Source organism: Calypte anna, chromosome 4A (genome assembly GCF_003957555.1).
Source record: "Calypte anna isolate BGI_N300 chromosome 4A, bCalAnn1_v1.p, whole genome shotgun sequence".
In the NCBI taxonomy this organism is placed as follows: domain Eukaryota; kingdom Metazoa; phylum Chordata; class Aves; order Apodiformes; family Trochilidae; genus Calypte; species Calypte anna.
In genome coordinates this window covers 33,003,710-33,029,301 of record NC_044248.1, presented here as the reverse complement: position 1 = coordinate 33,029,301, position 25,592 = coordinate 33,003,710, and the positions used below count along the sequence as shown (strand labels likewise).

The 25,592-nt window shown below is 38.8% G+C and overlaps 1 protein-coding gene across 1 annotated transcript; it reads right to left on the bottom strand.

Annotated features, from left to right (window-relative positions):
• Window positions 1-1,057: 1,057 nt before the first annotated feature.
• Window positions 1,058-17,956, bottom strand: MAP9 (microtubule associated protein 9). Its single transcript, XM_030450314.1, has 11 exons — window positions 17,561-17,956; window positions 16,564-16,660; window positions 14,965-15,369; window positions 12,861-13,104; window positions 11,929-11,979; window positions 10,340-10,505; window positions 8,893-8,982; window positions 8,087-8,248; window positions 7,521-7,666; window positions 6,655-6,787; window positions 1,058-1,183 (listed from the first exon to the last, which is right to left on the bottom strand). Exons 1-11 carry the CDS (start codon window positions 17,954-17,956, stop codon window positions 1,058-1,060), a joined length of 2,016 nt encoding a protein of 671 aa, XP_030306174.1.
• Between the last annotated feature and the right edge of the window lie 7,636 nt (window positions 17,957-25,592).

The window sequence follows — 25,592 nt, the reverse complement described above, 5'->3', positions numbered from 1 at the left end:
TGAGTTTAGACAGTGGGCAAATAAGGGATTTGAAGATCTCCAGGGATATTTAGTTTTGCCTTTCCAAAATAGTGAGGCAAACAGCCAGAAAAAAACCCAAAAACAAAATTAAAAAACCCCAGAAGTTTTAGGGTTTTACTACAGTTACTAGCTCATCAGCAAAGATGAAAATATGTTTGTGCAGGATTTACTTGATCATGTAAAAACAGCCATAGAAACCTTTAAATTAGATTCCAAAATACTAACTTTCAGTGTCTAAGGTTGCTCATAAGAGTATCACTATTTTGCCCTTGCAATTTTATGTAAGATTTTAAGTGGAAACTGCAAACATGCCTCTCAAACTGCTGTCTCCTGTAGGAAGCAGAAAATCTACAGAATGTATAGGAAGACCTAAAATGGAATTAGAAGCTACCTGGATTATTTTATATTATATGGATTCCAGTTTAATCCTGTACCATCACATGGCTGACTAGTTTTGGTCCCATGAAATCCTGTTTCTGTTTGATGCAGTTTTAATTTAAAAGCTGTTTTTATATGTCACAATATAATAATCTATGAATTATATTATATTCTCTATAGCTTGCCTCTTCATGTATTTAAATTATGTCCTCCTACCACTTTACCTTTTGTCTTGTAATGCCAGAAGAAAAGTAAAATCTTAATGCCCATCATTCTCTTTTCACCATGAAAAACTTCTTGCAGACTTAACTACCCAGCAGTGTGGCCTAGTAACTTTAAAATAACCACTCTGCTATTTATTGGGTGAAAAAAAAAAGCCTTATGTATCCTGAATATACACTTGCGCCCTCCCAAAAAGTAATGAAATAATACAGGACTTAGTAAAACTAAGTTAAATGTCACATTACAAAAATTAGTACATTTTCTGAAGTAATGGAAAGGGACAATTGATCAATTTAAACTCCAGAGAGAAAATACACCAAAAAGAAAAGATGCAACCTCTGCTGTGGATTCAGTGAAGATCAGCTGTTATTGAAATAACAATTGCCACTGTCAGAACTTTGTAGATCATCTTTTCTCACAGAAGGCAAAAGATTGCTCAATAATTCATTGAATATGTGACTTTGCCAGGTGGACTCCAAGGAGAAGACACTTCATCCCCATGGACAGCCTGTAACTTCTTTTTCTTCTTCTTCTCTAGCTGCTCTCTCCTCTCTTTCTTTTCCTGAGAAGAATAAGACGTGTCAAACCAAAGCTAACAACCAAAAAACCCCAACCCAAATAAAAATACCAAACAAAAAAAACCCAACTTCAACAACAGGAAAACTACAATTATTGCTACACATTTCTTGTGTAAAATGAAAAGTTAATATGCAATGGAGATTTGCCTTTGGAGTCACACACACACTGCACAAAATAACAGAAGAGGCTGAACATTTGATGTCATTTTGTGATTAAGGTGACTGGGCTGGCTTTGCACTACCTAAACAAAAAGCCCATCAGAAGACATAGTAGATTAGGCACAGTATTTATCTTGTATATAATTAGTCTCACCTTATTACTCATTTTCTTCAAGAGGATAGCTAAATCACAATGAGAACATTGAGGCATCTTTCTAACGTTCTGTACTTACCACACTTGTCAAACAAGGAATTAAACAATTTAATTATAAACAAATATCTATCTAACATAATATAAATGCTGCAAGGTTGGGATGACACTTCCTATTGTTTCAAGCAGCAATTGATAGTTAGGAGGATGAAGGGCAAGCAAGATATTTTCAATATTCCTTTTTGTGCCAGTTTAATGATTTTCAAGAAACTTGTCATCCATAAAGTAATCTGCAATTATTTTCATATATTTTTAAATTTTTATATTGCTCTGTTCTACATAAAAAGCATTTTTCTTTGCAAAGATGACTGTTGTTTTACCATTGTGAGGACCTACATTTTAGGGTGCACCTGCATTAGCAATTTAGTACAGAGGAGAGTTCCTTATGGGTGCAAATTTTTCTTGTTTCCTAGTTGCAAATTTGTGGTGCATGCTTGAGCACACCACTTACTGATGTAAGGCACTTCCTTGGTGGAACTAAGGTTGACATTATGGACCAGAGCATAAATTACAGTGCTCCACTTCTCAGATGGATAAAGGTCCTTGAGCAGCTGGCATTCTGGCACATGAACAGGCATACACATCATTGGTAGTAAAGATCATCATCAGTTGTGCCAAACACAGCCTTGGGTCTTCCCTCAGGAAGTATCTAGAACCACCAAGAAGTTTCTTATTTTCACATGCATGAACTGCATTGCAGGGGAAGTATTGCTCCTTGAAGACAGCCATAAGGTAATGGGCACTCTAACACAGTCAATGATCCTGCCCCTCTGAGGGCAAAATTCCTACAAGATCCCAAGATCCCAGCAGTGTTTACAAATTATTCATAAGTGGTAAGAGGAATAGTGAGGTAACTCTGGTGAAGTGAACAGAGTGGCAAAGGGGGGATAGAAGTGCTATTGTAGAAGAGGGAGTTCTCTTTTTTAACATGTATGTAGCAATCAGAATGTACTAATACCACCTATATATGCAATACGTTAAAAAAAAAATCTTAAAAAGCATACCACACACCAAAACATTAACCCTTTCAATATGATTTTAATCCATGCCCTTTAGGTCTTTGTTAATATAAATTTGCAGATGCAATTCAGTCAGAATGCCTGGTCTAATTAAATAAACACACAATTATTTCATGTTGCTCCAAGTAAAGCTGATTAAAAGCAAGACAGTATTAAAACCAAAAAGTACTGCCCTGTACTGAACAAGCAATACAAAAGTTCATCACAGTTACTACAATAAAGACATTATCTCTCTGTACAAACTGTATCATTCTGGATTATATGGAGTGACTGAGACAAACTGGGCTTGCAGCACTGTAAAATGTGACTCTGTCATCCTACACTTTTTCATTTTTTCTCCTTCCATAGAGAACTTCTTTGGATGAACACATGTTGTAGCTTTGAGTCTTTAGAACAAGCTTAAAATATATTTCTCAGGAATTCTTAAAGGGAATCGGTTAGTACCCAAGTGGGAAAGGATTCTGCTTTATCAGTGGTATTTTTCAAAAAAAACCTGCAGGTTGTGTGCAAGGAGAAGATGAGCTTGGGAAGAATGTGCTCTATAATGGAACACAAACATGATTTATGTTTGTTTTGGAGAAGGCGCACACAACCAGCCAATTTATTTTTACAAAAATTTAATCATATTCTTCAAATCTTAAAATCTGAATGTGCATTTGACATTAAAAGACACATCAGGACTGGTAGCTGGAAACTCATTAAAACAGGACTTACTGTAGCAGTATTGACAATTAAGAAACCATGGGTCACATAGAAAGGTGCATAATTATGTTTATAATGCACTCTGTACTGAATATATGTTGCACAACAGACATATATACGAAAAAGCCACACTAAAGATAAAGCAAACACCCACTGAGGAAGGGAATGAAAGCTGCTTCGGATTTTGGTTTGAATGGGTTTGAATACCCAATTTTTATGAATGAATCTCCCTGTCTAAGAAAAGAGTCTTGAGTTAATGTAAAATAATACTAAATTTGACATGAAGATTTACTTCTTCCCTGCCTCAACACACACAAAGGATTTATGTTCTAGTCATAATCACAGTTCACATAATCACAAGACATAACTGATGAAAATTCTCCCTAAAATAATAAACAATGTCACTTGCACTAACAGGAAAAGAGTTAGAAATAGTGAAAGACAAACCAAATAACCGGAGTTTGTCATACACTATTATGCATTTATTGTCAACTCATTTCTGTGGGTTGATTTCTTAGTGGAAGCTTCCTATTTATTAGCTTAGTAAAATGAATACTTTTTTCACATACAGAATTCTGGGAAGACCACATTCTCTAGCAGTATGACTGCCACATAATAATTGAATTTTAGATAGTACAGAATCCTTGGGACACTGAAGAGAAGTAACACTAGCACCCCTATTTCTCACATATTGCAATGCCAGAAGATTAAAATTCCAATATAGAAAGTATTTTCAGATAGACCTTATTAAACCACATGAAATGAATATCCCACGTCAGCTGTTTCTAACCCAGAAAAGCAACAAATCCATGAGACTCATCCCATACATAATTTCTGGACACTTTTAAACAGCTTTAGAATGCTAAAAATAGATATTGAGCATGCTCAACCTCAAGGTAAAATTTCAAACTTTTTCTAGGGCATTTAACCTTACTATGCTGATCTTAGAATTATTTGGGGGTAACCTTACTCCTCATCAATTTATATAGGTTAATGTTTATCACATCAAATGGAAAACATAATTCCTCACAATAGGTCCATGTTAATGACAAATGTCAGACACTGGTATTTCGTATTAAGTGAAAAAAAGGATCACTTATCAAGCATATCATCTAGATTGTCTTGAAGAAAACTCATTGAGTAGTGAGAGACAAATTCTATGAAAGAAACAAAAAACCCAGAATCTTAAATTTCCTCAGCAATACTGAAGTATTTCAGCTCAAGATTATCCTATTTATGTTAGCATTTTACAACTGTTAATAGTCTTTTCCAGGGCATTTATTTTCCTAATTAAAAAGTAATCTCTATGCATTTATGTTATCAAACACTGACACAAAGACCTTTAGAAGGGTAAGTAACAGAATTTACATTAACATAAAAGCAGAATTTTTTTTTATATTTTAGAACTACAAGAAGATTTGCTTCTTTTATTCATTTACTATGGCCAACACCTGGTTCAGGAAAGCAAAGGAGGATTTTATACATTTATTTCTCCTGAATGTTAATGAAAACATATTAGAATACTTCCCACTATATTACTCCTTTATTTCCCTTCAAACAAAAATCCTCTTACTGGAAATAATATACTTAAAAGGCTTCCACAATTCTGCCCTCTCAGATTTGATGCCTGTTTAGCCTGTTTAGGCAGATACCAACTTAGCTCCCTTGACAATAAACTGACAACTTTACAAGCATTTCTCTCTTGCAAGTTTACTGAAGGTGTGTATTTTCTCTCCTACTAAACAAAGTGAGATAATATTCTGGTCAAACACAATAAGAGACCCATTGCTCAATATGCTTTCCCAAGTTCAGGTGTACTAGTGGCAAAACACAGCAGAATTTCAGAGTAAAAATGTGAAGGTTGAGACTCATCAGTAAATACTTACACTTAAGACACTGAAAATCACAGTTTCAGAGGTACCTCTGCCAACCTATTCAATACATGTTACATCCTCCAACACCTGCTTATTTTTCAAACTGCTTCCCTCATTTAGGCATATATACATCCATCTAGATTTGGTCATTCCTCCAGCTAGTAAAATTTATGTTAACTAACCCACTGAAGTGGAGGGGTGACCCCAGGAGTTTACATTCATCCTGGAAGCCTTTGCCAGGTGGCAGATTTAATTCCCTCCAAAAGTAGGATTTTTTTACCTTTGTGCAGAGTGCAAGACAGCAAAGAAGTAAAATGTACAATGAGATGTAGCAATTCTGCTTTGGTACAACTATGCTAATTTAGGATTTTCTCATTAAGTGGACCATGCCAGAACAGTGTTAGCTATTATTCAAAGCATAGTACTCCTTTCCCTGGGAACCAGGAATACTGACTAAAGAAATTATCTAAGATTGGACATGGATCATTTGACAAAGCTGAGCTGGAAATCACTTGACAAGCAGGAGGAGAGAAAACACTTCTTACCAACGACTACAGATATCAGAGGTATTCCAACAGGGGACTAGGTCAAAGAAGGTCTTAAAAGTCTTAAGCTCAAGGCTGAAAAGGTTTGAAAACAGAGAAAAGATCTGCCTGCTTCAGTTCTGATCTATCTCTCTCCAAAAAAAAAAAAGCCCTCACAAGAAAACCAACAAAACAGTACAAATGAATCCCTGTACAGAACTTAAGGCAGCTGAGTTGCAAGATTCCCCTTTTGTAAATGAAAACAGATGGTAGGTGAAGGACATGTCAGAAATCACAAGAGACAACAAAAGAAACACCCTCAAAGTAAGACAATCTGGAAAGTCAGTTTGATGAATGACTGTGTCACAGGATGAGGAGGAAAAATGCAGGGATTTCTTTAAGGAGTAATTAATACATCTGTAAGAATACAATGTGTGCAGAGAATATTCGTGATTGCAAGACAAACCTGCCTTTTTGCTGGGACTAGATTACTGTACAGGTTAACAACTGTGACTAAAATACACTGTTGTAGGAAAAATATCACTAGGAACATCAGAGTGTAACAGCATTACAAGTGCTTTTATCAGGCTGAAGGTCTACAAGTTTCCACTTTAAATGCTTCCTTGAATGTTTATGCACTCACTGTTGCAGTCATGCTACTTCTTAGCTTTGACGGTTTTGTGCTGTGGTTCATTCTGAGACATGGATTGTCAGAAAATGAAAAATAACTTTAAAATTCAAAACTCTGCCACATAGGTAGGGAGAATATATTTTCTATGTATGGTAAATATCAAGCTCACCCCATATTATCATTTTGCTCAAGAATTTTGGGGGACTAACTAAAATCATCTGGCCTCTCCCATAACAGCATGAAAAACTAGCAGTAACACAATACAAAAGTGTACACATTCATTCCTACATAAATTTTTGGTTCTGAAAAATCGCCAAAAAGGTTAAATATAATACCAGCCATTTTTCGTATTCCTCCAGAGCCTTTTTACTTTTTTCTTCCTTCTCTGCCTGTTGCATTTCTTGCTTTCTTCTCTCGCGGATTTTTTCTTCTTTCTTCTGTTTTACAAATTCTTCCTTTTTTTCATTCCTGTGTAGTGAAAGGGATAAACAGGAGATCATCATGTAACAAACTCGGTGCTGCATCTGTGACTGATTAACTGAACTGAGTCAGAAGAGGTATTTTCAACATCTAAGAGAAGATTGAGAACATGTATTTAAAATCTTCAGAGTCAATCTTTATATATTATATCACCCAGGCACCAATGAACCTACTATTCTATTATGGCATCAGCTTTTCTATACTACTTTCTCCCTTATTTGGTGTCATACAAAAAAACATAATCAAAACTTCTGAGGATTTTTTTGAAGATGCACATGGCTGGGGAATACTCTTGACTTGTAAAACTGAAAAATAGTTTGTCCAGCAGACACACCTCATTTTCTTCAGAGTACATCTACATTCATACATTGTATTCCAGATAATTTTAAGATATTCACTTTCCTTTCACCTGCTTAGTAATGAAGCATGAGATTAACTGCATTGCACTACTCAATGAATCTGACTTCCCAGTTGCAGTATCCCAGCCTGAGCTTTTTCCAGTAGCCTTTTGGGAAGGAAAGCATTTATGTTACTAAACTGAAAGAAAACATAGCAGTGAGAACAAACTGAGCAATTGTTCTCCATTGGGAATGAAGAGCCTGATCCCAAGCATGCCACTGTCTCCAAATTAAAAGCACATCAAGCACCCCCAGAAGACCTATTGCATTTATAAGCAAATATTTGGGAAACTATGATATTCCAAAACCCAGTGGAGTAGTACCATTTTTCTACTGCTGACAAGCTGTCTCTCTTTTTCTCTGCAATCAGTTCCTCTTCTTTCTTCTTCCTGATTCTTTCAGACTGTTTTTCCTTTCTATTTTTCTCTCTTAAATATTCCAGTTTTCTTTCTTTCCATTTTTCAAATGCCTAAAGAAAACAACAGATTTATTAGAAATCTTGCGCCCTGCCCTTTTTTCCATTTGCTTCTTCTGCATTACTATTTTTTGTACACATTACAATTTTTAGCATTGTTTGGAAGTGGGCATCACTATAAATAAAAAGAATATATTACTTTCCCAATAAGCAATACTTGATTGCCAATGTATTTATATGCAGCTTTTTGTACATTTATATAATAGAACCAATTAGGTAAAAAATTGCCTGTGCATATGTACACATTACATACTTCCAATAGAACAGAAACTAAAATGAGCTTTCTTCAAAAATTAACCATGTTTCGATTTTAGAATGTAGTTTGTTTCCATTTCTTGCTGTATTAATCAAAATTATTCTTAACCATCGCATGAAACACATCTGATACACATTTATGTACATATTTCACATCACCTTCTGTGCTGCTTCCGTTTTCTCCTCATTCTGTTCTGCTACTTTCTTTCTCTGAAGCTCTTCAAGCTTCTTCTTTTCATTTAACTTCTTTGCTTCTCTTCCTTTCTTTTTCTTCCAGGCTTCAAAAGATGCAATTGCTTCTTCTCTTTTAACAGCATCTTTCTAGTTTGAAATAACAGTCTACATTTAAACATGCTTAAATATGAAACGATGATTGAAATAGCTGCTTTAAACTCGTTAGATGAAGCAATTAAAAAAACGGAAATTTATTTGCAGAAAACAGTCCAAGGAATACTCAAAATTAAATCTGAACTGTAGAGAACTGTTTTTTCTTTCTGTGTTAATTTTTAAGTTAACTTGATTGAGTGATGCAAATCCTGCAAAATATGTGTAAAATATGAAATACATGTTCAGTGCCTAGAAGTAGAACAGACAAATGTAAGACTTCTTTATGGTAATATTCAAAATACAGTCCTCTGTAGATAAGCATCTCTTCAGAGAGGGTGAAAACTTACTTTCTATTAGATGACAACACCTGAAGAGTAGAGCATTCCACATTCTTTGTAAACAATGTGAAAATTCATCTAAGCAGCAGAGATTTAACATGCCTTATGTAAACATGTAGGGAAGCATCAGCCTTTATAGCAACCATAACAAGTGGGATAAGCCATTTACTGTTTCAAATCATCTTGTGAAAACTGGATGTCTTGGAATAGGAGTGATATAATTAGGCACAAAGCACAGAAAACCATACTTCAAAGGATTCCAGTTTGACAACTTCTTTTCAAACAAGAATATAAACAAACCTTTTCAGTGTTGCTCTTTAAATTTTCAGCTTTCTTCTGTTCATTTTTCTTTAATTCCTTTAGAAAGACCTTTTTCTTCTCCAACCAGTTCTGTAAGAAGCAATAGAAGACTTTTATACTTTTAAAGTCTTTTTGTTTCAAAAAAGTTGTTCTGTTAAAACAACCAGAACACACTTAACTCTTCCACCTGCTCCCCCATGCGAAAGACTAAGCTGTGATCACAGAAACACTCTGATCAAAAATGTCTAAGGTTCTAAAATCATAGATACAAAATACAAAAAAGCTTAAGGATCTTAAATAAAAATACACAAAAAGGAACTATTATTAAATTCGAAAAAGAAGAACGTAATAAAGATTCTTATCACGTGGTAAATAGGAAAATTATTTCTATTTACTGTCTTTCTTGCAAAGACTTATAATTAAAGAGAATAAAATCCAACTGGGAAGAGTGAGACATCTATCAAATGTTATGAGCCACTTAAAGAATCAGGCTTAAATTTTCAAGGCTACAGAATCAAAATTCAGTTTTCATTATTTAGGATTAACTATGTATTTGGTATGCAGTTTAGAGATTTAAGTGTCCTAAATGAAGCCTGTTTAATTTTAAAATTATGTAGATTACATGAAGCAGGAGGAGCCCTTCTTGCTCCTAGGGCTGATCCTGAGGCCTCGGGGCTTAGCCCATTCCTGGACGATGTCCTAGGGCTGTTCCTGGGGCTCCGGGATCTACCCCGCCTTGCCTGCTCCTGGGGCTCCTTGAGCTGTGGGCTTCTCCATTCTCACTGAAGAGTGAGAGCTCTCTCTGTGGGTGTCAGCTGCTCTCTTATTGGCCCCGTGCTCCTGCACATGCTCAGGAGGGAGGCCAGACACAGGTGAACCCACACCCACTCATCAGTAACTCAGGGCACCTGGTCCTGTCTCACTACATTACATAACTATGGATTTGAGATTTAAATTTTCTTCTAGAACCATATAAAATATAAACCACCATACCAATATGAACAGCATCCATTATGGAAAGTTTTTCCCACACAGATTACTAGCAAAAATCTGTTGGAACCCACAAACTAATTGTTATAAAACTCTACAAAGAACCCATATAGATAATCCTTCTGGAGAAAATTCTAGACTTGTTTTGATTTTTGCTGAATGACAACTGAATAGAAAATCTCCAGAAAAGAAACTTTAATCTATCCCTTTATTTATCCTAGTTAGAAACAGAAAAGAGGAAAATACTGTACATGTCTGAAAATAGTCAGACACAATAAATTATGAACATCAGTATGTCCCTCTCATATAGCTCATATCTAAGCATATGCAAGGAATAAATTCCAAAATATTTATTTCAAGAAAATAAGAAGTGCTGACTCCTACAACAGGACCTTTATATGTTTTGTTTGTTAGATTTTTTTTTTGGCTGGTTTGTATGTTTGTTTTTAACACTTACCTGGTAAACAGCTGCTCGTAAACTATCTGCTTTCTCAAATTCTGTAGTGTTCTTCTGCACACTTTTATCCTCCAAGACCTTTAATGTTCCCAGATACTGAGATGAAACAGGTGCAGCTGATGGAACAGCTTTTGTCTTTTTCTTCAAGTCCCCAGAAGGCAGAGTCCTGTAAAAATACCAAGACACAAATTCATTAATGATATTCCTAGTTATTGTAGCTAATAGCAAGAAATGTTCTGTGATTCTGTTTTTACAGGCACTTGATTGGAGACAGGGGAAAAGGAAAGGAGGAAGAAGCCTTTTTTCTTCTGAGGGCTTTATCATTGCCAAAACAAGCCACTACCCAGTATATCAAGCTCAAGAAAGTTTACAAATTCATAGAATCATAGAATTGGCTGGGTTGGAAGGGACCTCAGAGATCATGGAGTCCAACCCTTTTACCACCGTTGCGGTTGCTAGACTATGGCACTGAGTGCCACATCCAGTCTCTTTTTAAATATCTCCAGGGACGGAGAATCCACTACTTCCCTGGGCAGCCCATTCCAATGCTGGATCACTCCGTAAAGAAATTCTTTCTAATATCTAACCTAAATTTCCCCTGGCACAACTTAAGACCATGCCCTCTTGTCTTGTTGAAAGTCGTCTGGCAAAAGAGACCAACGTCCATCCGGTTACAACCTCCTTTCAGGTAGCTGTAGACAGCAATGAGGTCTCCCCTGAGCCTCCTCTTCTCCAGGCTGAACAGCCCCAGCTCTCTCAGCCTCTCCTCATAGGGTCTGTGCTCAAGTCCCTTCACCAGCCTGGTTGCCCTCCTTTGGACCTGCTCCAGGACCTCGATGTCCTTCCTGAACTGGGGGGCCCAGAACTGGACACAGTACTCGAGGTGTGGCCTCACCAGGGCTGAGTATAGGGGCCTGCTGGCGACGCTGTTCCGGATACAGGCCAGGATGCCATTGGCTTTCTTGGCCACCTGGGCACACTGCTGGCTCATGTTCAGCTTCCTGTCAATCCAGACTCCCAGGTCCCTTTCTGCCTGGCTGCTCTCCAGCCACTCTGTCCCCAGCCTGTAGCGCTGCATGGGGTTGTTGTGGCCAAAGTGCAGGACCTGGCACTTGGCCGTGTTAAACCTCATCCCATTGGAATCAGCCCAACTCTCCAGTCTGTCCAGGTCCCTCTGCAGAGCCCTCCTGCCTTCCAGTTGATCGACACTTCCCCCCAGCTTAGTGTCATCTGCGAATTTGCTGATGATGGACTCAATCCCCTCATCTAGATCACCAATGAAGATATTGAACAGATATTCCTAACTTTCATCTACAAAACAGTTTGAAACCTGTAACGACAACATGAACCAGATTCATTGGCGGATCCAGTAGCACACACTCATCACAGACACTGGCAAAAGACTTGGGAGTCTGATCTGATATAAGACTGAGCAGGGTTATAATAACATACCACATGTACTCAACATTCCACAGAGGGTCAGAAGCTGGAAGCAGCAAAGACAATTCTGACAGAAAATGAGAGTGAAGCAGCATTTTCAGAGCACTTACATGCATCTTACACTGTGATAGATTGCACCTTTCTCTTACCTGTCAGGTAAGAAAGTTCTGGGGCTTTGTAGAACACTCTCCTTTGTTTCACTGGGTTTCTAAGAAACACAAAGGAAAAGTAAAATTATAGAATCTTTTGAGCAACAGAATGAGACAACAATGAAACTGATTTTCACAAGCAAACAAGGATGCTGGGAATTGGACTTGATCCCTATAGGTTCCTTCCAACTTGAGATATTTTACAATTCTGTGATGTTAGAAAAACATGCAATAAAGCTGCTCTAATATAGAAACGGTACAGGACAACGTAAGAAAGTTTAAACAAAACAAAACAAAACAAAACAAAAAACCCACAAAAACCCCAAGAAACCAAATGAGCAAACTTTCAGAATGTATCTTTTTGGAATAGAAGACGAAAATGTTCCTTTGTATCATATGAAAATAGTCTATAGTTTAGAAATAAAAAGAAATAAAAAGAACCCAGACAGGCAGTGGGTTTCACTCTTATTATAAGAACACCCTTTTAATTGCTTTTATTATCTAGGTTTAACAGTTCCATATATCTGTATCTTTTCTTTCTTATGATAAAGCTAAACATGCTCTGCATCTTGTCCACTATCCATATCATATAATTTATTCCAACCTCTGCCAATGCACACAGCTCATTCCAATTGAACTAACCTCATGACAGAGGTTTTACATTTTCACTTGGGTCAGGGTGTTTTCTGAAGATTGGGAAACACACATTGCAATACCTTTATCAGTTTTAAATGATTTGTGTACAGGCTATTCTCTACATCTTCCATAAAACTATACAGTATTTGTAAGAAACTCAGCTCTAGAAACCAGACATAAACTGTCAGTTTTACAAACATGGTTCTATTCATTTATGGTACGAACAGTAACTTTACTAAAATTTTCACCATGCTTCTAGGACACTGTTCTAAAGAATGGTAAAAGCACTTATGTACAATAACTTGACAGAGACCTTTGAAGTGTTCTTTGACTCCTCATTCTCTGATAGCTCCTGTATTGTATCAGTTACTAGTTGCCCTTCTGCCGTTTTCACCATTTCATCTAAACTGTCATCTGCTGACTTCTCCAATTTCTTTGTTTTCTCATATACTGTACTCATCATTACTTCTATTGCAGATGAGGATTTTGTACTGCTGTCCTCCAGTTTCAAGTCACTGGTGCTAATCTTCTGATCTTGAGCTGAAGGGAGAAAAAAGATCAAGTGGACACATTAACAAGAATTTAATTGTTACTGAAATATATTACTAAATTGTATGGAATAAAATGTATTTTTTCTACACTTCCTTCTAAGGTCTATATGGACTAATAAGAAGAGTAGTCACTTGTAGTGCATTTAGATGTAAGACTGGAATAGCAGTTTTAACAAATATTAACAAAATGTGAGAGCACAACAAAGACAAAACTTCCTATTGGGCAGGAAAAGACATCATAATACATGCAGTTGAAGAGGAGAGCTTTTAGTGTATCTAGCTTCTTCCGTGATATCTCTATTTCCCCCCTAAGGCAGTCACTGAGAAGCAGAACCATCATGTAACTGTTTCTTCCAGATCCTCTGGCCCCTCACCCTCCTCCTGTTTAGTAATCCTGTCTTCTTCATGTTCTCTTTCCCCTGCCCTGTCAACAAAATCAAGATATGCAGAGGCTTTCTTTACACATGCTGATCCAGACAGAATTGCTTATCTAATTCTGGACATTGTCATGGATGTGTTGCTTCTTAAGTCCCAGTTCATACCAATCTATTGCAGGAAATGGGACAATCACCATACCCATCCAGCTGAACAGTCAGCTGAACAAAGTCTAACTCTATCAGTGTCAAGTTTAGAGAGCTGAGAAGTCACAGCACTATTCCTACAAGTGCACCAACAGTTTCTCCATGCAGTAAATGACAACAAAAATCAAAGAAGTAGAAAAAGTTGATGAACCTCTGGAGTCACCTCTTCTGTTGAGCAGAGATCAATTTATCTCATATAAGAAAATTTACAATGGTAATCTAGTGAAAAAAGGATTTAAGTATCACTGTACTACTTAGATTCACATCAAGAAAAGGCTTACTTCAATTTTTTTCTGCAAGTCTAACATTGCACAGGCTTATTGACAGTGGAAGAGAGGCACCTGCAGTGCCCAGTTGTACACTGAAGTATTTAGCACTTTGGTGCCATCATGTGGAAAATAAAAAAGAAGTTGATATTACTAACTATGCTCTACCAAACTTACATCAGAGGTAATGACCTGTCATAAATTCCTCTCAACATCAAATAGGACAAGTTATTTTCATATCAGGATGTAGATAAAATATATCTTGACACTCAAAATTTGTAAAAGGACATATAGCCAATTAGCAGAATTCCAGGTCTTACATAGTGGTATAAAAAATGAACTAGCTATTCTTAAAGTGAAACTAAATTAAAGTTTGCAGGTTTTATGTGTTTGAGCACACATCCAAAGTGGCTCAGTATCTTCAAAGTAAGAGATCATTTGAAATTTAAACTTTGCAGGGATGGCAAGTCTACCAATTCATAAATGTTTTGGCTACAGCTCAGACATTGTTACATCATCATGAATTCTCTGCACCATGACCTCACATCTGCAAACGCTGCAGTCCAGATTCACTGGTCAGAGAGAAGGGATCCCACTAGAAGTGCCCTTCCATTACAGGGAGTGTGGATGCAGCGAACACTGTGTGTGAATATGGATTTCTGTGCTGTGTACACACTGAGGAGGCAACTCTGCAGCTCTCACACACCTCCCAGGGACAGGCACTGTTGAAGAGCCAGACTTTAAGTACCCAAACTTAAAGGAGTTTTCATCTCCTGAAAGGAAAAGGCAAACAGGAACCTCCTCTTACTTGGCCCACACCGGTTGAACTTACCCCTGGCTGAAGGTTATCAAAATATATGTTTTTAGAAGACAAATTAATAAATTCCCTGCAAGCCAAAGCATCTGGTACTTAACACAGGTAATAACCCAAAACACAACACTTTAAAATACTGTAATATCACTAAGCCAATAGCTGCAAAAACATCCAAATGCTCTTTTCACCTGATGCTGAAGCATTTCTTGTTCTGGGCACCTGTGGCTCTGGTTCTGGTTTGTATACTTCTTGATTTGTTTTTTTCTCAGATTCATGAATTGACAAGTTATTATACTCGTCACTTTTATCATAAAGTACTTCTTCAGCAGCTGGGCACTCTTGATTGTTCTTTCTGTCATCACCCTCATTTTGATTTTCCAAACATTCTTCTTTCCTGTCACCCTCTACTATTTCACCATCTAAAAGCATTTGCTTCTTTTCATGAAATGATAAAGTCAAGTCATCAGCAGCTTCATCTTCCAAATCTGCTATTTTTTGTGAAGTATCATCATCTGAGAGAGGATTCTCAACCACGATAGATTTTATAGTGCTTCCAGCACATGAATTACTTTCATTAAGTTCTTCCTCCGTACCTGAAAATAGCACATTATCAAGTTATATTTGAGACAAATGGAAAAAAGTCTTCTATAATTTTAAAGTATTTTTAATAAAACAGCCTCCTGACTGAAATCTTAAGTGTTTCTCTTTCTGGACCTCTGATCTCTGCAAAACCACCAAACCAAGTCCTTATTCTACTTCCTTTCCTGTCCTCTGTTCTTATGGTTCCAATCAGAAGAAATACCAATATCTGCTGTTAAATTTTTATCTTTCACATAATTTAAATCCTTTCTAAAATACTTTATCTCCAAAGCAGGAAGAAGGGGAAGCAAGCCAGCAACAAAAATGCTAGGCATGTTTGGTTATCAGAATACTCTCCTATTCTCTTCAGTTTCATACTATCTGAAAACTACTAGAAGACACTCAGAGGAAATACCTGCTCCAATGCTAAGGTTCACAGTTAACAAAAATATTTTTATATTTCTAATTCACTTTATTGCAAGTTCAAATACTTAAGGAAGATGTCAAAAGCATCACAATAGTAGAATAACAAATTTAAAGTAGGAGACTTCCTAAATCTTGTCAGCAAAGGGAAATCAAAGCATCCCATGAACTTGAATGAAAAAGCAGACATGAATGAAAAACTGGACACCTAGTTAATCCTTTAAATTTTATTTATAATATTTAAGATTAATATTTCCCTTAATATGCAGCACTGTTTCAGGAGAAAGAAGAGCTATTTGGCCAATTCCATTAGACTAAATATAAGTATTACCAAACATCAAATACATCTTGGTCCAGGAAAACCAGCCTGATACTCCTGGTCTGTCTACATTGCCAGGCAAGTATGCTCTGCAGTGTGTCCTATAGCTCTTGTTCCCTCAATTCATTAGATTGGGAAAACAGCAGGACAAAAACATGGCTTTCTATCTGTCCATGTCCACATTCATTCACAGCACTGTGCACTAATGTCTCATCCAGGTGTAAACAGTATGGCTCAGGAGTAAAACTGCAAGAAGCAGTACAGACTGCATCTGGTCTAGCAGTTGGACACCATCATTGTATTCACTGGGAATTCTGCTCCTATCCTGGAAGAGGAACACTGATTTAAAAGTTGTTAAAATAGGAAATCTTGGAACACTTCACCATATAGGCTCACAAAGATTCACTGTGATCTAGTACTGACTTAAGGGAATAAACACAAGGAATACCATTCTGTTCTCTCTTACCATTTAATATGCCATCTTCATCACTCTCAAAGTCATCTGAATATTCAGCTGTTTGCTCTCTTGCTGCATGAGCAGCAACTGCTTCTTCTAGCTCATCCTGAAATAGTTGCACAAATAACGCTCACACATAAGGGAAGATTCATTTCTTCACGTTCAGCACTAATCCCTCCCTCCCAGACATACATAAGTAAAACTGAGCAACAGATGTAAACATGTTTAACTGAACATTATTGTGAAAAGCAAGTAAAACACAGTGCTTTCATCCTACCATCATTATTTCAATTATTTTGCTGGAAAAGAAACCCAAACAACACCATATGTTCACTTCTATTTCTTCTTTGTAAGAAACACCTTTCAGATCCCTCTTTTCATTTTTTGCAATGCCCTTTGTATCACTGTGTGACACTTTAGTGTGTTTTGGTAAGCGAGTGGCACAAAAAGTCCCATAGATTCACCCAGGACTGATGCGTTGGGCAGGGGCCGCCTCCTCACCCGGGGTGCGGGTCCTGAACGATGGAGGAACTTCACCTAAGCCACCCCCGGTATTTTGGGCTGTCTGCTGCAGGAGGCCTTCGACACGCCCTGTTTACACAGGTTCTGCGAGCAGCCGGCATTATTTTTGGAGTAAAAACACAATACAAAATGCAGCGGTCTCTGCAGGGTGGAAGGCCCCGAGACACAGCCCAGGGGCTGGCTGGTGTCTTCCCCAGCCATCTGTCCTTGGCCACCGCTGCTCCTGTGGCCAGAGCCACGCAGGACTATCCAGAACAAAGAATTCAGGCTGCTCACATCCTAGAGCGCCCGTTTCCCAGGTTACGGATGGGGAGCAGCTCCCAGCGCCTACACAGCAGGAAAGATCCCTCCCGGCTATCAGTCTGAAAGCGTTGCGCTCCCCAGCAAAGCGCTGCGGCCGCCGGCGCCTGCCCGCGGACAAACCGAGGCCGCGGCTCCCGGCGCTCTCCGCCCGCGGCCTCTCCCCGCCGCCGCCCCGGCTCACCTGCACCGCCCGGCGGCCGCCGTCGCCGCTACCGCCTTCCGCCGACATGGAGACGGACTCCGGCTGCGGCCTAGCAGACCGTCCCGGCGGCCCCTCCGCCCCGGCCCCGCCGCCCGGGTCCCGCCCGTCACCTGGCAACGGCAGCGCGCAGCGCAGACCGGATAAAGGGCGGGGGGTGGGGAGGGCCGGGGACGGGTCGCGGGTGCCGGCTCCTGGGTCACCGGCGGTCATTGAGCCCTGAGCCCGAGTGTCACGGCGCTGAGCCGCCGCAGAGCCACGGGTTCCGCTGCTTGTCCGTAGGCGCACGCACAGCCGTGAGGGAACAGCAGAGGACAGGCGCGTTTGTGTCAAAATCGGGGCCTCCTGTCGCCCCTGAGCGACCTGGTTTAAAGGCATCCTTCTCCTCTGCTTCCTAGAAGCCGGCCGAACCTCCCTGTAACCCACATCCCTGTCCCCCTACGGTGTGTGCGTGTGTATCTGTAGATTCAGACATGCGGCGCTCGGAACACCGCAACAGAATTCAGGGCTGACACAGCCTCATCCACCCCACTCACACTCAGGTAGTCACCCAAAACTTCCCACTTTAAAAGACAACACTTGCCGTAAGGGACAAACTCATTTTAGTTCTTTCTGGGGGAAAAAACCGAAAAAAAAAAAAGTCTCAGCACTTCTGCATTATTTTAAATTAAATTTTAGAAACGAAGGCATGATGGTGGTGTAGGAGTGAAGCGCCTTGTACTTCCACCTCCCAGTACTCTGATTCTTCTTTTCCTGCAGAGCTGCCTGGCCAGGAGGTCATCTGTCCACCCCATCAGCAGTGATGGAGGCAAATAAACCCCGGGATGCACTCAGAATATTGACCTCCTGCACCAAAAGCAAACTCTTGACTTCGGGACCACATAAAGATACGGACATTTCTAGTCCTTCTCCAGTTAAATGATTCTGATGGCTTCTTTTCCAAAATAAGACTAGTTTTCCAGTTGTCTTAGTGGCATTCTGACGTGCTTGCTGTACTGGTGTTACATTTGCATACATTAATCTTCCCCAAAACGCATTACATTTTCACATGTGCAGGAGAAAATATCTCTGACAGGAACTGGGAGAGACTATATATAGGACAAAGCCTTAGGACTTGTTTGTCTCTTGCTTATTTATATAGTTATAATTTAAAAGCAGTGCACTCTAAGGCCAAAACATACCTGGGGAGAAAGAGGCCATGAATTCTAACAAGTAATCTTGGATTTAAGCTAACAATTAATTGTGAATTATTTATATTTATGTATCATCTGTGAGTGGATTCTTGCTTTGTCTACCTATAACAATGCTTGATCTTCTGATTATTCATTTGTTGGGAGTTATGCTTGATGCAAATTTTTTCTCCTCTATTTTATTCACAACCTTAAATTTGAATCTGTGCAGTTCCATCTCTCTGTGGAAGCTGAAATTGAACATAATTGTTTAGAATTTTAAAAGTAATAAAGAGGAGATGTATGTATACTTTCTCTGAAATAACGTTAGCAATTGCTACTGAGGGCTGAATTATGTCCATGTTGCAAACTGAGATGTGCATTTTTATTAAATTCCAGAAGGTGGCAGCAAAATATTGCAAAATTAATATTTTTTTTTTAAATACCCTCTTTATTCTAGATTCTTTTACATTGCCACTGATGTACATGGGATTTTTAAAAAACACTTTATTAATTTAGATGAATTTTCTAGCCTTGCATACAATATAGAAAAGAAAGAAGATTCGCTTTTGTTTATTACATTATTCGTGTGAATCAGGAAACAGGGCTTCATAACACCTGTATGATTAAGTATTCAACGCACTAAGTTGGTAGGATATGGAGGAAAAAAAATAACATCAATATCGTCAGTACTTAAGAACTCAAAATTTGTGAAGATGTTTTTGTCACAATGCATGAATATCAGGTCTGCATCTTCTAATCTTACCTCAGGCAAAGACTCCATCGAGACCCATTGAGGTGAAAAAGATTTGTGTCTATGAATGTAGGGCTCTGAGTATAAATATAAAGGGTTTCTAACAGACTTTCTTAAAAAAAACAAATACTGAGGGTTATTAAGGACAAAAAGTAGATTTTATGCCATGAAAATAAGCATTAACATCTGCTTTCTAATTAATAACTGGTAAATATATCACAATTATGAACTGGACAAGGAAATACATTGTTGAAGGTGAAGTTGCTCTTTCTCTACCAAGTATAGATCAAGTATTTAGAAAAACACTACAAATAATCTGAGCAATGATACTGATCTGACTAAAATAAAATTTGAGGTAACATTTAATTCTGCTGACCATCTTTACCATGCCCTGAAACTTAAATGTAAACCATCTCAAAGGAAGCATCACAGTGCAGTGTAATTCCTATATGCAAAAAGAACATTACATTCAGAAAGCAGTCAGATATGATGAGGTTTTCAGATGGCCAGCCCAGAAGTGTATAAAGAGCTTCCAGAAGTGGTTCACTGTATTCCTGTGGCTATAGTTTGTAAGAATGTGTTCAATACTTCCTCGGAACAAATGACACATAGATTGAAACTTCTACCATCTTATACTGTAGATCATTGTGAGTCAAAATATACAAAACCCCTTACTGGAGAGAAATGGTATTCCACTTCCTTTGGTATTTCTCCCTAAGTCAAAAATTTTATTTGAAAGGAGACTTACTGGCATGGCAAAATGCCCAAGTGATGTACATTCCTGTAGAAAGTGATTTTTAGTGTTGATTGCATGGGTGTCAGCTCATAAATGTGAGTTCCCATTCTTGACATCAGTGGCAATTGGTCATTTGGCCAGGAGTGCATCTGGATCTTGTTTGAATTTTGCATACATACTGATTTAACAGAGTAACACAATCAACAAGTCAAGTCATATCTTCAGTTTTAAACAACAATGAGAACTTCTACCTGTGAGTCACCCTCCTTGTCATTTTGAACCACAAACAAAAAAATACTCTTCTCACTTTTTCATCCCAGTTCATATGAAATAACCTATTACACTGTGCTGTATTCTTCAGGACTCTGACTATTCTCCCCTATACTGTTGGGGTTTTTTACTTGTCTGGAAATAAAACCAGAAATATAATCAACTTTCTGCCTTTAGGGTTGGATGTTCCAGGGAAGTCAGGTGCCTTCACTGCAAGTTATCCAGTACAGACATGTCTGAGCTGGGCTTGAGCTTTGCTGTCCTAGGTGGTAAGAGCACTGTCACAGTGTTAGGAACACATTCAGCACAGCCTAAGTGCAGGAAAAGCTGTGTAGGTGGGTTCCAGGTTGAGTTTGTAGCCCACAGTATGTGCTGTGTCACTTCAGTCACTTAGAAGTCCAAAGATGCCCAAACCAGCTCTGCAGTAGCTGCAAAAACCATCACCCACAACAACAGAGGAACACAAAATAGTGCTTCAGCCTTTTGTTCTCCTCACCTGTATTATTGTGAGTGAATGTCATACTGTATTAGAGAATAATCTGTTCAAACCATGGTAATGTCAGTCTTCCCTTCTAAAGCTGGGAAGGCTTTGACAATTCACACTAATTAACTTAATTTGTATTGGCAATCCTCTGCCTGTATCTCTGGATTTTTCCACAGCTGCTCCTGCAAAAGCTGAAGTGCTTGTGTTGCTTCTTCTAAAAACATCTTTCTGTACCTCTAAGCCTCTTCTGGAAATTAAAATTTAGGTGTCTTTCTTGACCATCAGATTTCGTTTTCTTGAGAGAAAACAGTGATTAAACTAATGCTTATTTTGAACAGCTAAGCAGGTAAGAGTCAGGAAATACCAAAACTGAGGATGCTAATGTCTTTTTCCACTTTCCTTTTGCATTTGTACTGATTTAGTCTTTAATTAGGTGACAATTTAAATATTTATTAACATTAATTATGTGGGAAAAAAATTCAGGATAAAAATATACAGTTTTTGTTTATTTTTCTTAAAAGAAACTTTCAGTAGATTAACTCAGCAGGTTGGTCCCCACTACATGGAAAAAAGGCATTATATCTCAATGGATTACAAAAAATAATGGTTTTAACCACACCTGGGAACACAAGAAGGAAGAGCTATCAGACTGCAGCACCAGCTTAAAATTTACTTTTACCTTTTTTTTTGTTCTGTAGAAATGCTAATAATATGAAAACATAGCAGTTCTTCTATTACTGGAACTATATTCAGTGGTTTCCTACCATGTTCCTAGGAGAGAATGGCTAAGTTGTTAATTATGCATTCTTAATACATCAAATTTGGTAATATTCAGAAAAATGTGCTGTCATGGTGGAAATCAGGTGGAAATCCCTGGAGTCATCAGATTCATCATCTCACTTTTACAGCTTGATCCTGATTTGTAAGTAGGTAAAGAAGATGCTGTTAGGATAAGGATGTATGCAAGCTTCACTTAGTTTCTTGTTATTGGGGATATTACCTGGAAACTTGAATTAGGTGCACTGAATGTGTACAAGAGTAAGCAGATACGTTGAAGGAACACATTTCAAAAATGGGGCAAAAAGAAGGGGGTGATTAAGATGAATAAATTAATATTGACAATTTATATAGCATTTTGTGAAGAATACATGTATCCTTGACTGGTTTATTTATTTTGAGCACTAGGCTTGAGAGCAGCAGATGGAGGTAGATCACCAAAAAGGAAAAGAAGGAAAAAGACAAATGTCTCCTTTTTTTAAAAGTTATTTTAAGCTTTATTTTTTAAATGTTCCTTTTGTTGTTGCTAATAGTACTAGGTGTGATTTTAAGGAATAGAAGTGGAACACACAGGAAGGAGACACAGCTGTCTCGGTGTTGTGCTTGGTCATAATAACAGACAATGAGTTTTTCATACAGACAAAGCTTGTGTGTGTTGGTGACAGCAGATTAGACTTCCCGTAAGGGGAGTCAGAAAATGCAAACCTTTTCAGTCAAGTGGAGTCGTTTTCAGTGCAAATAACTCAAGCTACTGGTACCTTTTGTATATAGATGAATTCTTCTTTTAAAGTCTTGCAGATTTGAGCTCTGCTTGGATAAACACCTTTGATAGAAACCTTGCAGACCTGCAATTTCATTAAACATACCTCTCTCTCGAAATATCTCTATGTCTAATATTGTGTTAATGCTGTCAGGAAAAGCCAGCAGCTGTTAAGTGCTGAGCAGTAACTCAGACCTTTAATGTTCTGGCACATTTCACAGAGAGAGAAATAACACTTCTCAGATTATCACCTGCATGTCTGAAAAGTGTCAGGGCTGCAGCTGCTTCCACCTCCAAGGTCACTGGAGAGGCAAATGCAGGGCCTTGGGTTAAAGGCTTGGACAATGTCCTGCAGCCTTCCAGCCCCAAGGGACAAGAAGTCTGACATCATTAAAACTAATCAGAGAAAATGGATGCAATAAAAGGCCAAATTAAATTGCTTTGTGGTCAGAAAGATTGACTGACTAATTCTCACTGACAATAATAATGTCTGCTCCTGCTCTTTATGCCTGGATTCCTCCCTTGGCTCCTTTAATTTTCGTTGCTATTCTAGTTACACTAGGGCCACGAAATTTAAAGTAAAATAGAGCTGCCAGGTTGGATTTTGGTACCATTATCCTAATGAAGGTAGAACTTTGCAGTGCACATAGCAAGTAAAGATGTATGATTACTTCATTTGAGTAAGTGCAGAGAAACTAAAACCCATTGGGAGCACACTGACTCTATTGCTTAATGTTTTGAATTTATAATTGACCATATAATGTATTTTTGTACCTTTTGAATGTTTTGGTTTGTCTATCAGCATACCCATAAGAACCTAACTGCTACAGTATCTGAGGGCCTCCTAATCTTCAAGGGAGTTATCTGTTCTTTCTGCTATGCTGCTGAAAGAAGGAATTATTCTTCCTGTTTTCTCTGTGTAGAGATAAGATGCAGAAGACGGGCTGGTGACAAAAAGACAAGCAAAAATTCAATGGTGTTGCAATTTTTGGAGGGTATCTAAACATCTCTGATTTTTAGTAACGTGTCCTTAACCAGTGAAGAAAATTGAGACATTGTAAGTGAAAGTTTGTACCTGTCAGAAGTACTACTGCACAAGAAGCAGGAGGATCTAAACAACAAATACTTGATAAAAGGTTTAAGCACTTGCCAACAGCTGCTCTTTGTGGGTTTTTTTAGTAAAGGAGCTGCTGAATTTCACATTTTATGCATAGGAGGTATGTATTTATTACAATGTACATATAGCTACATCAGGCTCGCTTCCAAAGAAATAAATAGATGACTGGAGCATCCAGTTGGGCATTTCCTATTTTTTATTTAGCATATAAATGGGTAGATCACTGAATACCTTCTAGATGGGAGCCCTGATTTCCTTAGCTTCAGATACACTGTACTCAACCTCATCTTTAAAAGACAGCAATGTTAAGGGAGTGCACATATGCTTTTCTCCTTGCCAGGCCAACCAACACATGTCCACTGGTCACGTCAGAGACTGTGGACTCAGCTCTACAGTGGTAACACCAGAGGGACCTGCAAAATACAAGCTTCAGATTTTGTATAGTTTCTATGGAGACAATGCTACTTTATGATATTTTTGTTCTGGATTAAGGCCTATATTGAATTTCTCTACTATTAATATTGTGGTGTACTTTTGTGTCATCTCTGCAAGGGCTATGGAAAGAACATTTCATTCAGACTTGTTAAGGGAAAGATTTGATTAACCCCAGCACTTGGAATCAAATAATCCAAGCTAGTAATCTGGAACATTAAATCTAAGTCCGTGTTTGCAAAAGAAGCTTAACAATTCATCTTTTCTTCTTCTCCATGTTTCCTTCCTTCCGTCTTTGACTTAGTTTATAGTCCCTGCAACTGATTTGAAATTTTGCAGCTGCTAAGATTACTCAGCTTCAGTTTAACAGTAAATCAGACTGAATCTGTGCTTCAATCTTTCTTTCCATTTACTATTCCTTTTTCAAATTGGTTAGTCATTGGTTAGGGGATTATCAAAAGCTGCCCTACACCAGCTTCTCTGTGCTAGGGCTCTTCAGCCTGTTTCATTAGAGGAAAACTGCAAATGAAAGTTAATGGGTGTGCCAGAAATTCATGGAGGGTGGGAGAGGGTCTTAGTGCCAAATCTCTCTTAAGATAGGCTCTGGTGGAGGGCAGAAGGCACAAAGGGAGATAGAAGCAGCATCTTAGTGCAGAAGAGAGCCAGGCTGCACATGGTGGTGTGGAAAGCAGCACAGAGCAGGTAGAAGGTGCTGAGCTGAGCTCCTTGTCTCAGAGTATTTTTGACTGTGTACTCTGTGTGGCTTGGAAATTCATGTGTTCTGCTGGATTTTTAAAAAATGGTTGGAAGGCTGGGTCCAAAGGGCTGCTCCAAGTGGAGTTAAATCCAGCGGCTGGTCACAAGTGGTGTTGCCCAGGACTCAGTGCCAGGACCACTCCTGTTTAACATCTTTATTGATGATTTGGATGAAGGGATAGAGTGCACCCTCAGTAAACTTGCAGATGATGCTAAGTTGGGTGGATCTGGCTGAGGGTAGGGAAGCTCTGCAGAGGGACCTGGACAGGCTCGATCCATGGGCAGTGGCCAACTGCAAGAGTTTCAACAAGGCCTGCAGCCACAACAGCCCCCAGCAGGGCTACAGGCTTGGGGAGGAGAGGCCGGAGAGCTGCCCAGCAGAGAGGGACCTGGGGGTGTTGATGGAGACCTGCTGAACATGAGCCAGCAGTGTGCCCATGTGGCCAAGAGGGCCAATTCCATCCTGGCCTGCATCAGGAACAGGATGACCAGCAGAACCAGGGAGGTGATCCTGCCCCTGTACTCTGCTTCAGTGAGGCCAGACCTCAGGTACTGTGTGCAGCTCTGGGCACTACAGTATGAGAAGGACATCAGGGTGCTGGAGAGGGTGCAGAGAAGGGCACCCAAGGTGATCAGGGGTCTGGAGAACAGGTCTGGTGAGGAGAGGCTGAGGGCGCTGGGGCTGTTCAGCTTAGAGGAGGCTGAGGGGAGACCTCATTGCTCTCTACAACAACAACTACATCAAAGGAGGTGGTAGTG

What these genes read in the sequence shown, in the direction of transcription:
- MAP9 (XM_030450314.1), bottom strand. Translation starts at nt 17,956, where the DNA reads ATGCCTTTAAACCAGGTCGCTCAGGGGCGACAGGAGGCCCCGATTTTG. An exon ending in AAACGGAAGCAGCACAGAAG is followed by an intron (nt 7,667 to 8,086) that starts GTGATGTGAAAT and finishes TGTTTTCTTTAG; the next exon opens with GCATTTGAAAAATGGAAAGA. An exon ending in AGGAATACGAAAAATGGCTG is followed by an intron (nt 1,184 to 6,654) that starts GTATTATATTTA and finishes TATTCTTCTCAG; the next exon opens with GAAAAGAAAGAGAGGAGAGA.